We start from the raw sequence: 15,323 nt of genomic DNA, 5'->3' as shown, positions 1-15,323 counted from the left end.
GAGAGAGAGAGAGAGAGAGAGAGAGAGAGAGAGAGAGAGAGAATGGGAAACTGGGAAACAGAAAAGAAAGAAGAGAGTGAGATGTTGAGATGTTGGGGCACAAGATGATGTGTGTGAAGATTCTCTCTCCTTCCCTCCTCCCCCTTTCCCGCTCTCTTGTTGGAACACCTGGTGATCCTGTTGTGAATGTACTGCCCAGGTTTCAATTGCCCCCGTTTTATTCAGCACAAAGTAGACACGTGGCAATAAGCAGAGGTGCTATCCCGGGGAGTCAGAGTTCCTCCTTCGGAGTGCTTTCTTCCAATTTCTCATCTCTCTGAAAAACATCGCAACACTGAACTTAGAGAGTGTGTCCTTATTTTTAAGTCTATGAATAACCAACTGTTTATTCCTGAAAATATTAAGTCCACCTTTAGTTTTAACTCACGACCTTCTGTTGTTGATGTTTTTAGTTTTCCGAAGCAGATTCTCACTATGCGCCTCTGGTTGTCCTCAAACTCACTATGTGGCCCTAACTGGCTTCAAACTCTGTGTACCCCAGACTGGTTTCAAACTTGTGGTGATCTACCTGCCTCAACCTCCAGAGTGCAGGGCATAAGCCACCATACCCCATACACGAACTCTTTTGTGTGGAATTTATTGGTTTCCCATTGGCTCTTTAAAAAAAATGGAGAAATCCCAAATTCTGTTGGAGCATGCAAACCCTTTCCAAATGTGCTTATAACCATCTGCTCAAAACCATCCTGATCTGTGCTCTCCACATGCGTAACATAAGCCTTTGCTCTTACTCAAATCCTGTAGGGCTAAGGACTTCAGACCCCATAAGAAATGGCAGCCCCACACTCACCATCAGCTGCCTCCTTAGGAACCCCTCACAGAACCCTTGCACGTGCTCCACGGTAACTTCCGAGATGGACAGAGTGTCCCACGTGTCATTCATCATTTCATAAATGGCCAAAGCTGGCAGCTCAGACTCCTTCAGTTTAAAATACGCTATCACCTTTTTATTTTCCTTTCTGTTACTGTCCACCAGAACAAAGAGAATCTGCAGTTGGAAGGGGTATGGAGGATAAATGTGCATCTGAGCTCCTGGGGATGAAGAGACACTTATAATTGCTATCATTACACTGACTGAATTTATGATCTGCATCACATAATTTAAATCTAAGTTGAAGCCTGGCATGGTGGTGCATGTCTCTCATCCTAGCACTTGGGAGGTAGGGGTAGGAGGATCAGAAGTTCAAAGTCATGCTCACTTACACAGCAAGGTCAAGACTATCTTGGCTACATGAAATTGTGTATTGAAAAAAATCTATTGAATTAAATGAGTTTTTATTATTATTTCTAGTTGCTTTTGTATCTTACCCTTCAGTCAAATTTATTTCATTATAAAAATTTAAAATTTGAAAATATTCTAATGATTATCTAAATGAGGCAGTATGTGTAATGGTTAAAGGCAGACAGAGTTTGAATTCCGCCTCTGGTACTTTTCGCCGTGTGACACCATGTAACTTAGCTTCTGAGACCCAGCTTTCTCACTGACAAAATGTACCAGCAAACAGGAAAGGAGATGATACATCTAGTATGTTCAGTAAAACCCTGTGGAGAGTCGACATGTTGGAGAATCCCTTGGAGCTCAGTGGGGTGAGTGTGCCCTGGAACAGCCAAAGGGTAACCTGCATGCACTTGGGGTTGCGAATAACTAACTTTGACGAGGAAACCCAAGCATTTCTGATCACTAAGGAAGAGAGAAATCCCTACTTGACAATCCGAAGCCACATGTAAGAGAAACAGAAAACTATTAGTTCTCTGGCACCCTGTTCAGATGTGTTGTGTAAGATGAATGGGGTTTCATTTGATAATAGAGGACATGAAGCCAGGGGTGTGGGGGTTGGGGTGTGGAGTGGTAAGAGGGGGAGGGGCTCTAAATATGATTAAAATACGTTATATGAAATTCTTAAAAATATTTCATTTATTATTTTTTATTTTATATGTATGAGTGTATTGTGTGCACGTGTGTGAGTGCACTCATGTTGTGGAATACCCATGGAGGTCAGAAGAGGGTGTTGAATCTCTTAGAACTGGAATTAGGACGGTTAGCTGCCTTGTGGGTGCTGGGAATTAAACTCAGGTCCTCTGTAAGAGCAGCCAGTGTTCTTAACCGCTGAACCATCTCTCCACCTCTGTATGAAATTCTTAAATCAATAAAATTAAAAAAAAGACTTACTGTATATACAAGGTAGGCACCATGTGCGTGGTTGGTGTTTATGGGAGACATAAACCCTTCTTATGTTCCAGTTCTTACTTTGTACCCTCTGATACCACACTGATTTTTCTTCTTTATCTCTACTTCCTTCTTCATGATGGTGAGTTTTCAAACTGGCATGCCATTTTCAACTCACCTGTCCCTGGAAGAGCTTAGCTGCCTCCTGGTATCTGCGCATGCTCTCTTCATACTTGGGGGAAGCCTTGTTCACCATCAGGAGGAGATGAGTCTGAATCATGGTGTTAAATAGGCCAGATGCAGTCTGGAAAATTGAGATGTGTTATACAAGAGGGGGAGGGGGAGGGGGAGAGATGACAATCCAGTGACTAGGCAGACTGAAACATCACATAGCAAAACAGGCGCAACTAGCCTCTAAGATGGCTCTCAAAAGTTTCACCGTCTTGAACTTGATCAAAATACATTATATACATGTATGGGATTGTCAAAGAACAAATAATAGATGGTTGTTAGCCATGTTGTGGGTTGAATGGGGAGGGCCAAATCTTGAAGACTTGTAGTAAGGATGTCAACCTAAACACCATATCAAGTGTTAATGAGGTGTTAATGAGTATCTCTGCTGTGAGATGGGGACCCTACTTGACATGGGGACTTAAGGGGGTGGCCACAGGGAGCACTGCTTACCAGAGGACTGTACTCTGTCACCCAGCGGAGGTTGTTGATATGAATGAAACGGCTTAATTTGGTGGCGTCTGTGTTTTCAATGTCTGTGCCATCTAAACGCAGTTGTTCATTATCAACCTTGGTAACAAAAAAACCAAGGCAAAACAAATGTTAAAATGATCATTTTTATCTTTCTTTAGTCATTGATACATGCTGTTAAACTAGGGTGATTTGACAGGCTTTGAGCACAGTTCCAAAGAAAAAGAAAATAAAGAAGTTTTCCTGCCCTTGAGGGCCACATTTGTACATTTATTTGTCTTGTAAGGGCTATTTTTATGTAATATAATTACTGACATATTGAATTATGCATTTTCCATTGATGCTGCCTGTTCTAAATTCCGTTTTCTTCATTTCTGGCCTTTTTTTTTTCAATTAGTTACTTCATATTACTCTTTGCTTTTTTGGCTTGGAAATTATACCGGTTTTATTTATTCATTTAGGGATTACTAGCATATACTATATAGTATGCAGTTTCTAACATACCAGAATATAATATTAACTGGCAGTTGTATTCCCTTGTTCAATATTAAAACATAGACACAAAGATAAAAAACTTTAAAAAGTTTAAATTTATGAAATAATACATGCCAACATAGAGAAAATATATTTCTAAAATAGAATTCTGGAAAAAATTGTCCAAACCACTACTTTATAATGTGAAGTCTAGGATGGCAGTGTGGCTCAATGGTAGAGTGCTCACTTGGCTAGTATGTGTGAGGCCCTAGGCTCAGTCCCAGCAGCCCCCCTTACCCCCAAACAGGGCTGGAAATCGAGTTCAGTTGGCAGAGCGCCAGCCCAGCATGAAGGAAGCACTGGCTTGAATTCCCAACAGCACATAAAGCAGACATGTTGATGCACTCAATTCCAGCACTGGAGAGGTGGAGGCAGGAGGATCAGCACATCTAGTACCTCTGTTACACAGTGAAGCTAAAGATACCTCAGGCTGCCTGACAATCTGTCAAAAGGGAGTGGGTGGAAGTTCTTTGGTCATATATACAATTGTGTTAAATTCCAAAATATTTCTCAGTAGAAATATTGAGAAAAAGATATGCCTTGGTAGAACCCTTCCTCCCCTTTCTACTCCCTCTCCTCATATTAAAGTACAAGGATAATTAAAGCCTAGTGTGGTGGCTCATGAGCTCTGATCGTATCATCCAGGAAAGCCAGGCAGGAGACTTGCCAGGAGTTCTAGGCTAGCCTGAGCTATGGAATGAGACCTTGTTTTTTTTTTTTAAATAGGGCTCTGGAGAGATGGCTCAGTGGTTATGAGCACTTGCTGTTTTTTTTCAGAGGACCCAAATTTCATTCCCAGTACCTACTCAGAGTGGCTCAGAACTGCCTGTAACTAGTTGCAGGTGATCAGAAACCTCTTGCCTCCACCAGCACCCACACAGAGACACACATATACACATAATTTAAAACATTTTTATTATTTTGTATTTTATGTGTATGTGTGTATTGCCTACATGTGTGTAAGTGCACCCGTGTTGTGCAATATCCTGGGAGGTCAGAAGAGGGCATGGGATCCCCTGGAACTGGAGTTACAAACAGTTGTTAGCTGCATGTGGGTGCTGGGAATCGAACCTGCGTCCTCTACAAGATCAGTCAGTGCTCTTAACCACTGAGCCATCTCTCCAGTTTCACACATACACATAATTAAAAATAAAATATATCTTAAAAAAACAGAATGGGGGAGAAATAAGATCTCACCCCCTCCCCCATCTCCACTGTTGCTTAAGGCCTGGCTTCCCAGCTGGCAGACTGTCCCATACTGGGGACTTTGCTATTGCAACCACTCAGATCACAATCGTAATCCGGGCCCTTTTAGTATCAGCTGTGTCCAAAGGCTTGCTGATTATTTTTCTAGGAACGCTGAGGCCTGGCACCTGCGTGCAGCTGACCTAGCAACGAGTGGGCCAGGGGTCCCCGCCCTCCGCTGCATTTCCAGGCAGTTCCTCACAATTCCCAGAACTGGAGAACAGGAAGTGCCAGTAACTGGAGGCGTTTCTGGACTCAGGAATGCAGAACAGGGGCAGAGGATGTGCAGCAGCAGTAAGGGTCCCTAAGCAGCAAGAACTCTTCAATAAACCGCCCCCCCACTACCCTGCAGCCTCTCAGGTTTGTTGTAATTTTTCCAACAAAACATACCCAATTATTTCATTATTTCTTATACTAATAAACTTGGGAACATTCATGTGTAGGGTTCCTGGAGGCAACATTTGAACAGGAAATCTGCCTTCCGTGGAGGGGGTTATTTGCATAATGTACTGGAAAGAAAACGCAGCTCTCAAACCAGACTTGGGAACATTTTTTAAAATACGTTTTGCGGGTGTTTGGAAAGAATTTTACTTAAGATATCCTATTATTTCTCCCCCGGGAAAGAGACGCCAGAAGAAGAACAGAAGAGCAGGCTGGAAAGGTTAGAGCCTGAAAACCTCCCACGTTAGCCAAAGTGATTTTTAGACACCATACATTTGTAGAGATTTAATCCCTTTGGGTTTGTACTTTTTGAGCATTATTTCTTCCTTTGAATGCCTGTGGATTCTTTAAAATTTAGCTTTTTCAGAAAAAGCATTAAAAGTCATCTTAATTTTTTTCATTCTTTACTTTTATTTATTTTTTATTTGAGACAGGATTTCATATAGTCAGGTTGGCTGCATTCGTTCTTTGTAGCCAAAGATGACCTTGAACTTCTGATCCTGCCTCTACCTTCCAAGTACTAGAATTACAGGTGTGAGCCATCATGGCTACTGATCTTAAATTACACCACAGCTGTAATATTATGTAACATTACAGTTACAAAATTACCTGAATAGCAATGACAAGTCATTTGTAAACAATTGCTGTCATGTCTCCTCTCCCTCCCTCCCTCCCTCCCTCTCCTACCACATATTAAATAAATAATTTGTTTGTTTGTTTGGAGACAATGTCTCCTGTAGCCAAGGCTGGCCTTAAGTTTGTTCTGTAGCCAAGGATGACCTCCTATCTCAGTCTCCCAAGAGGCAGGATCATAGGTATGCACCATCATGCCCAGCTAATACATACTTTACAAAAATGTTTTGAAATATCTTGTTTCTCATGTTTATTAGTTTATTTTTATACATTCGTTCTATATGTGGGAAGGTACATTTCTTAAAACAAACACCCAAAAATAACTTCACAAAGGATAAAGAATGACATGTGTCACTGTTACTATTGTGTTGGGTCAAAGTTGGGTTAACTTTAGTTCTTAAAATAGAAGTGATTGAGAAAAATCCAAAGCAGAGTAAACATTCAAATATAGTACAGGCTCACATCTTGTTAACCCCTGGGATTATGTTCCTGTTAGGGCAACACTAAGTTTATATGGGAATGTTGAGGAGCTCCCCAGCATCACACAAAGACACGTTGGTTCCCTGACAGCCACATGATCAGATGAAACGTCTTATTATTCCCTGACTTTTGCTTAAACTCTTCCTGAAAACACTTACACAAGTCAGTCTGTGCTATTTTTGGAGAATAAGTTACATAAACATAACTTTTGCTGGCCCAATAACAAGTTATTATGTTTTTACTTAGTCATTATTTCATCTATCTATAAATATTTTCTTAGTGTTGCAAATCCAGTAACTCTAGGTATAATCCTGAGGTTTGATCAATTAGTCAGAGGTTTAGGGAAGTGGTTTAGGATGGAGGGTTTTTTTTTTGTTGTTTTTTGTTTTTTTTTTGTTTTTTTTTGGTCTTTTTGAGACAAAGTCTCTCTGTAGCTGCAGCTGGCCTGGCTTTGCTAATGGAGAACAGGCTGGCTTTGAACTCATGGAGATCCACCTGCCTCTGCCTCCTGAGTGCTGGGATTAAAGATGTGCACTACCAAGCCCGGCTTTTTTTTTTTTTTTTTTTTTTTTAAGTAGGCTTTAGAATAAGGAACATTAAATAAATCCAACCTAGTATAAAAGATAAAGATTTTCTTTGCAGACTAGGAAGATGGCTCGACAGTTAAGAGCACTTGCTATTCTTACAGAGGCCCCAAGTTCAGTTCTTAGCATTCATTTTGGGTGATTCACAACTGCCTGCTACTCCAGCTTTGGGGATCTGACATCCTCTTTTGGCCTCCTAGGGCACCGGGACAAACATACACACACACACACACACACACACACACACACACACACACACACAAAGGCATAAATAAAAAAAATTTAAAAAAATATTTTAGAAAAGAATAGTTAAAACTTTCTCTTTGAGGTTACGTGTTTTAGGAAGCTACTACAACACAGTTTAGAAAGGGCAGGTGGCAAATGAACTCAAGCACATGAATTCCATACCTGTGAAACTTTGAAGAACTGATTCAATCGACCTATTGAAACTTTATTTTTTCTTATAGAAAATTCAGGAATAATGGTCATTTCATCATATTTTTATGAGAATTATAATACAGCCTGTCACAGATCACACACGCACACTCACACACACACACGGTAAATAACCAAACGTAATAAACTGTGGCTCTAATCTGAAAGAAGGTCCCAGCAAGTTTGCAATAGGCTCATGTTTCCCAATGCAAAATAGAATATTCTTGGTTATTCCTTTTTAAAGAACAATATTCTGAACTTCTGAATAATAATCCTATTAAAATATGTACCAAACTTTTGAAAATGTAAACTGAGGAAAAAAATGTTTATCTAATGACTGGCATGACAAACTCGAGCCTCTCCCTGCACAGCCAATGAAGTGCACAGGAACCAGCCTGTTTGTATTCTACATGGCACATAAACAATCTTGTCCACAGAAGTCCTGAGGGTTCACTCGGAGTAGGTCTGTCACTGGTGGCAAACATAAAATAGATGCCAAGGAAGGGTGAAAGGCTTAGAGAACCCATCAAGGAGGGTGTAAAAGAATACATTAGAAGCAAAGCGAATGCTTGGGTTAGAATTGCTAAGCTTGCAGAGACTTGAAAGCATTAGTCTTTATTTTAATTCCAGATGTGTGTTGGTGGTACTAAGTCCTTTGATTTAAGATTTCAAAAGATCTGTAAACAAAAAGCTGGGAAAGAATACTTATGGACTGATTAGGATTTTTGTTTGAAGGATGCTGGGTGTTTCATCATGAAAGGAAGCCCGACTAACCCATATCTTTCAAAGCAAAGCTTTTCACAGAAGGGCTTGGTTTAACTTATTTCTCAGTAGCGAAGTTGCACCAGCAACTGTGCAGGTGGGGAAAGTATTGCTGAGAGGGTCCCCTTCCCCCTCAAACACACCTTGAAAGGAGAGCTCAACTTTCCAAACCCTTCTATTGATCTGTGGAATACAAAGATGAATAAGTCACGGTGTCTGACCTTAACAACAGCTCATGCTCTAATATGGTCACAGATGAGATGGAAATGCAAATACAGAGCAAGACGTAAACCAATTTGGGGATTCCAATGAGGCTTTCTGAAAGATAAAATTCCTGAACCAGTTTACTGGAACATGAGGAGTTAGGTGAGTGAGACTGGGTGAGAGGCAGACTCAGGGATGATGGAATTCTGGGCACTGGTGACAGCCTGATCAACCTCATGGAATTGGATGATCATAAATGTGGGTGTGTAGGTATTGAGGGAGTAAAGACCAGGGTAGAAGCCTATTGGAAAGGAGAGCAGAGAATCAGGGATAAGCCAGGTCATCAAAGGCTGCTTGCATTATGAAATATATTGATTGTAATCTATAACAATGGAAATATTGAAGAACTTGTAAGAGCGAAGTCCCACAGCAAGGTTTCATCTCAGCACATTATAGTGACTCCAGTCTAGAAAATGGACATGAAGTATTCAAAAGAGAACAGTTAAGAAGAAATTCAAATTGTATATGCCAGTGATGCTAAGAACCTAAGTGAGGATTGAGAAGAAAGATAGGAGGAAAAATGGGCAAAAGTGAGAAGCTAATGCCTTTATAAAACCATTTTGTAAAATTGTGTGCCAGTGGAGGAAAATGACTTAGCAGGTGTAGACAAGCAATTTAACTTGTTAAGAGGGTGATGCAGTGGTTGGATAAACATGGCTATATCCAGCAAGCATGTGAAAGAATCCAGGCTATTGATAAAATGCTCTAAATTCTCACCAAGCAAATAATTGTTAAATATGGGAAAGAACTCATTCATTGATTGATGGCTCCATGGTCAGTTTCTTCCTGAGCACCTATTAACCAGAGCTGTTACAGGGCAGGCCCTGTTCTAGGCTCTGTGGATGCAGCAGTGAACAGTCTGTTTCCACACAGCATGGATTCTATAACCTAGACCGAGCAGTGCATTGGGTCAGGAAGTGGGTAGAGAAAGAGGGGATCCCATAGAGACCAGGGAAGCGAGAGGAGGAGCAGGAGGAGCAGAGAGGCAGGGGGAACAGGGGGAGCAGCACCTAGAATTTGATGAAAGAGAAGCTGTGCATGGCACACCTGTAATCCCAGCAACTGAGAGGTGGAGACAGGAGAATCAAGAGTTTAAGGAGGGAGTTCAAGGAGAGAGAGATGAGAGAGAGAGAGAGAGAGAGAGAGAGAGAGGAAGAGAGAGAAGAGAGAGAAGAGAGAGGGGAGTCAATGTTCTCAAATATGCTAGAAATGTGGAGTAAAATAAGATCCAAGAAAGGAAGAGGTCTTTGGGTTTAGCAATATACAAACTACTGACCTGAGTAAATGCGGCTTTAATGAAGCAGAGAGGTGAAAATTAGTAGCAATGTTCAGCCTGAAGGAGGCAGAGACACTGAATATAAAATATACATAAGAGAGAGGCTGGAGAGACGGCTCAGTGGTTAAGAGCACTGGCTGCTCTTGCTGAGGATCTGGGTTCTATTCCCGGCACCCACATGGCAGCTAACAACCATCCATAACTCCAGATCCAGGGAATCCAACGCCCTCTTCTGACGTCCATGGGCACTGCATGACACAGGTGCACTTACACACATGCAGGCAATACACTCATACACATAAAATAAAAATAATAAAATATTTTAAAAATATGCTTAAGAGAGAGACAGGATGGAACCCACATGGAAGGGAGACTGTTCGTCCCAGCCATCTTGAAAGCTCTGTCCTGTGCTCTTTTCTCACTAGCAGTGGGCTGGTGACACTTTCACTTTCATACTCCATCACCAACTAAAATTTACCAACCAACCAAAGCATCAGTGGTCTTTATTTCATCGCACCATCTCAGGATTCTTAGACACAGTGACTTTAACCCTTTTCCATAATTTTGATATCTGATACTTGCTAATTATCTTGGTTAGTTTAATCATTGATCTGCATTTATGGGTTTTTTTTTTTGGCTTGTTATTGTTATTGTTGTTTTGTTTTTTCAGATTGGCCTGAGGTCATGCCATCTTGCTTCAAACCCTTGAGTACTGCGATTATAAGCTTACATCATCCAGTTTGGGTAATCTGCCCTTTCTTTAATTTTTGTTGCTGCTTCTCCTCTCTAGACCCTTAATAAGTTTCACATAGTCTATTTGCCTGTCTATCAAAAGCTCTCTTCTTAAGTTTGCTGAATAGTCCATCGTATTCTTTGTTTCCAAAATAGTCTTGCTAAAACACATTTTTTCCCATGTTACTCCCCTGATCTAAAGGCTTTGAGGAGTTTCCAGGGTCAACCAAATTAAGTACAAATTCAGGATGGTGCTAACTCTAATTTCTGCACAATATAGTTCTAATCAGTCTTCCCTGTCTTGTAATCATTTTCCTGTAAAAAGTAGCCTCAGATCCAATCAAATTGGCCTGATCATTTATTCCTAATGCATTCAATTATCCACCTTTGATCACAGTTCTTCAGAATGCCCAAATTTTACCTCTTAAATTTGCTTCCCAGGTTAATAATCTCTTTTGCATATTTTTTGTAGATTCCACACTATTTTCATGCCTTGAACACTTTACCTATAGTGAGATTGTGTTGCAGATATATTAGTATTTTGCATATAATCCCTGCCACACTTTAAGATCTGTGTAAACCGAGATTTTATTTGACATAATTTTTATTATCAGTATCCTACATAGAACACAAAAGAGTTATTTAATAAACTATTAGATAAATGTAAGTCAACTTCTCAATATATCAAAACATAAAATTGTGAGGCTGAGGATGTAGTTCAGTTGGTCATGTGACTACCTAGCATGCACAGAGCCCTGGGTTTGATCCCCAGTACTGCATAAATAGGGCATGGTGGTGCATGCCTCTAATCCCAGCACGTGGGAGGTAAAGGTAAGATGATCAGAAATACAAGGTCACCCTCAACTACATAGCAGTTGGAGGCCAGCGTGAGCTACATAAGAACACCCACCCACACACATTATATATATATATATATTTGCTATTTGCTATTGGCCCCACATCCTGGCTCTCTGTTTCTGCCTTCTTTCCAGTTCATCCTAACACCTGTTTGGCAAGCCTGAGTTGAGTCATCATCCTTGTCAACAATGTCCCTGAATTTGGCACAAGCTTTAGTGTCAAAGTCAGAGAAGTCTTTCCAGTCTCACAAATTTATGAGTCTATAGTCCAAGGAAAAACTAAGAGGAGGCTGGAGTTGCCCACTTGGCCTACCAGTCGGAAGAGGCAGATGGTGTTGCTGGTGACGTTGTAGTGGTTCAGCACCTCAGAACTGTTGCTGATTCCAAATGATATATCTTGGAATTGTTGCGCCATGCTACGGAATGTGGACACTAGTGGTATTTCTAAATCCTAAAAAACAAGGGGAAAAACCCCACAGAGATAATATTTGAGGGACGAGGCATAAAAGAGAGAAGGGAAATGTGCTCACCCACACCAGAAATTACAGGTTTGAGTCACTCTAACGAAGCAAAAATTACCTTTAGAAATTTAGGCTAAATTTAATGTGGCATGTTTTAATTTCCTAGACTTCTTGAGTGGATAGGTTACTATCAAAAATTGTGCCCAAGCCTGGGGTTTTCATGTATCCTTATCACAGAGCTTGAATAGCTGACTGAAGCCTTGGGACCCAGAGGCCTGTGAAGTTGGGCTGTCCTTCCATTCATCCACACAGGGAAGCAAATGTTTCAGGAATAATTTGTGGAGGAACAAGCTGCAAGACAGGTGCTTAGCATGGTCATCGAGAAAGGCTTGTGCTGGGTGTTGAAGAACAGGCCCCCTCCTCCTGAGGTGCCTTCATGAGCTTTGTGCATGAAGATGCTGGTTCACACATCTGGCCGCATCCCAGGCCTGCACTTAAGCACCAGGAAGCCACTCGTAGACACTGGCACCCATTTCCCTGCTGACCCAGGACCTTAGTCTACAGGAACTCCAGGCAATAAACAGGAGTATGACTATTCTTCCTTTATCTCACTGGGCTGAAGAAGATCTGCCAGGAGAAAAGAGGAAGGGTAATCTTGCATCTAGGGTTAAGGGGAGAGAGATGGCACCTTGCTTTTCTGAAAAGGGAGAGTATTGTTAGCTGGAGGCTGTGGACATTTGTTAATGGAGGCTCCCTGGTTTGCAATCTGGTCTCTTAAATAGAAGCGTTCAAGGACTCAATGGCGGCATCTGGTGGCTCTTTATGTTACTGCACTCTTCCTGTTCTATGCTTTTGCCCACCTGTCACCAAAAAAAAAAAAAAAAAAAAAAAAGTGCTTCCTCTCCCCCTTGCATGTCACGGCAGCTGTTTCCAGCTATGTACACAGAATGGACAGGGTGACCGTGAGTTAGAATCAAGGAACAGAGACGTAGACAAGAAGGTCTGAAGCAAGAGTAAGAGCCGGGTTTGCTGGAAGGATGGCCAGATGCTTCCGCCAGTCAGTGGGCAAGTCCACCTTGTTTATGGCTGACTGTTAGCCAGCAGCCAATTTGGAAGATGGTGGCGATCACTTCAATAGATAAAAATCAACCTTGATCATTCAGAGGAAGCAAGGGGAGGGACCAATGAGGGGCTACTTACTTGGTTTAGGGGCTTTAGCACATGCCATGAAATGTGTTGCCAGGTCATAAAAGGTGGGTTTAAACTGGCTCTGTGGCACATTACTGTTGTCTTATTACTCAGGGGCCAGAGGCAGGAGGATCATAGGCTGCATAGTTCCAAGCTAGCCTGGGCTATAAGACTTTATCTTAATCAATCAATCAAGGTGGGTTTCCTCTGGCTTCTGCCTGTTTACAGGGCACTATGGGTACACACTAAGGGTATTTAGGACAATGGTGAAGGCTTGCTTCCTGTGGACACCTACTTTACTTCAAAGCATTCAGAAGAAAGGAGACCTAGCCAGCAAATGAGCAAGTTTGAGAAAATCCTGATGAGAGAGAGAGAGAGAGAGAGAGAGAGAGAGAGAGAGTTTTGTTAATGTAATGATGAAGGGTCTCAGATGAAAAGCTAAAAGCAGAGTCAGCCTTCTTGTTTCCAATGCAGACAGGCCACTCTCATGGCTCCCTTAAGGCACAGCGTGTCTGGTCTCAGAGGGAGGGCAGGTAGGGTATTCAGACAGACCTGGAAGAAGCCTACGACGGCCACCTCAGCAGCAGCGATCAGTTCCACAGCAGAGGGGACATCTGTGAGCCACGTGGGTTCCCGGGTAGTGCTGAGACCATCTATAGTAAGAGGGGGAGTGTGCGCTGAATGGAGAAAAAAGCAGCCCTAAATAAAGGATTATCTCATATACTTTTCTTTTCTATAGTAATGCCAAGGACATTTCATTTCTGGGCATCTTGCTACCATTCTAAAGCTTTGTTTTTTGCTAACATATGGAAGGCAATCTTACCTTATGCTCTCTGTCTCTCAAGGACACTGTTAGACTTCTGTCCTCTCTACTAGGCAACACACATCTTTACCTAGAATTTTCTGGAAATTTTTCTAGTTTGCAATGAAAGTACTCAGAGTACATACATGTTCTCTCTCCTCCCAATGACACATTTTCTTAAGGTCACCCAGTTACTGTTTTCTTTTACCTGAGGATCCTTCAACGTCTGCAGTAACTTCTGAACCCAGCACACACATGAGGACCAGTAAGAGAGCCAGGCATCCAGATCTTGTGGATTTTATTGTTCTCATTGTCCTGCTCCAACCCTAGGTGTAGAGTTTTGAGCTGCTGATTCGGCACAGCCTTCTCTGTTCTTAATTGACTGTGGGTTATTAGTGCTCTGGGAATTTTGCAGCTGGTTCTCGGGGAAACTTCAGCTTCTGAGATAAAAGACCAAGCTTGGTGGCAGGGCTTCAGAACATGACCAACCAGAAGAAAGTCAGCTCAGTTCACTTAAACAATAAGAAAGCAAGTAACCTATGCCAGGTATTGATTTAAGCACCAGGGATTGAAATATCACTGTGAGCTGATCCAGTGTCTCTCAGCTTAGATTGTTAATGGGAGAGGTGAGAAATAGATCATTTAAATATAAAACACAAAAATTCATAGGCTGTTGTGATATAAAGAATAAAGATGGACTGGAGAGATGGCTCAGCGGTTATGAGCACTGGCTGTTCTTGCAGAAGACCCAGGTTTGAATCCCAGCATCCACATAGTGGCTAACAACCACCTGTAATTTCAGATCCAGGGGATCCAACGCCCACTTCTGTCTTCCTCAGGCATTGCATGACATGGGTATACTTACATACATGCAGGCATAACACTGATACACATAAAATAAAAATAAATTCTAAAGCAAAAAGACAACCCTTCCGGCAATGTAGGGCTTGATGAAGGGTTCTGCTTGCACCTAAGTAGAAGCAGAATCCTGAGTAAGTAAGAGTTTTCCAGACACCGCGTGGGAAGGGGACATATGGCCTTCCCAATGTTGTAATGCAATATTATGCTAACAAAAGCAACTTAGAGAAAGAAAGTTTGTTTTGATTCCCAGGTTGAGGGTGCAGTCCATCATGGAAAGAAGGCGTGGAGGCGGGAGCTTGAGGCAGCTGGTCACACTGCATGTACAGTCAGGATGCAGAGCGAGTGAATGCTGGTGCCTGGCTGGCTTTGTCCATTTCATTCAGTCCGAGGACCCAGCATGGAGTGATAATACCCACATTTAAGTAGATCTTTCCATCCCAGCTAACCCAATCTAGAAACTTCCTCACAGACATGCCTATAGGCTTGTTTCTTATGTGGTTCTCGATCCTGTCAAGTTGATAATATCAGCCATGACAAGAGGTTTCAAGGGAAGAACCAAAATACAGAGATGCAAAGATGTAATGTCCACGGACATTAGTCACTGGGAATTTTGGAAAGAGTGATAGATGTGGGAAAGTATGAAGGCGACTGTTTAGCAACAGACAACTGTTGTAACTAAAGTAACACAGAAGCCTTCACTTCGTTCAGTAGGTGATGGGACTCCCGCCTCACCCCCGAGGTCTTAAGGAGAAAGACAATGTTTGGTTTGGCTCCCAAATCACACTGAAGATGAGATCCCTACAGGCATGGGATGTATGTCTCAAGTTTAGAAGAAACGCCCC

At 41.9% G+C, this 15,323-nt stretch overlaps 1 protein-coding gene across 1 annotated transcript; it reads right to left on the bottom strand.

The window, feature by feature from the left end:
- Nucleotides 1-225: 225 nt before the first annotated feature.
- Nucleotides 226-13,931, bottom strand: Erp27 (endoplasmic reticulum protein 27). Its single transcript, XM_008856045.3, has 7 exons — nucleotides 13,829-13,931; nucleotides 13,371-13,471; nucleotides 11,483-11,620; nucleotides 2,909-3,025; nucleotides 2,403-2,528; nucleotides 848-1,045; nucleotides 226-316 (listed from the first exon to the last, which is right to left on the bottom strand). Exons 1-7 carry the CDS (start codon nucleotides 13,929-13,931, stop codon nucleotides 272-274), a joined length of 828 nt encoding a protein of 275 aa, XP_008854267.2. The 3' UTR covers nucleotides 226-271.
- Between the last annotated feature and the right edge of the window lie 1,392 nt (nucleotides 13,932-15,323).

The sequence above is a fragment of the Nannospalax galili genome, unplaced genomic scaffold (assembly GCF_000622305.1).
Source record: "Nannospalax galili isolate Female #2095 unplaced genomic scaffold, S.galili_v1.0 scaffold208, whole genome shotgun sequence".
NCBI lineage: Eukaryota > Metazoa > Chordata > Mammalia > Rodentia > Spalacidae > Nannospalax > Nannospalax galili.
Note: the sequence above shows the minus strand (reverse complement) of the source record. Positions and strands in the feature narration are given on the sequence as shown.

Coding starts and splice junctions, on each gene's coding strand:
- Erp27 (XM_008856045.3), bottom strand. CDS start 13,931: ATGAGAACAATAAAATCCACAAGATCTGGATGCCTGGCTCTCTTACTG. Junction 13,472..13,828: donor AGACGTTGAAGGATCCTCAG/GTAAAAGAAAAC, acceptor CTCTTACTATAG/ATGGTCTCAGCACTACCCGG. Junction 11,621..13,370: donor CCGTCGTAGGCTTCTTCCAG/GTCTGTCTGAAT, acceptor CTTGTTTTTTAG/GATTTAGAAATACCACTAGT.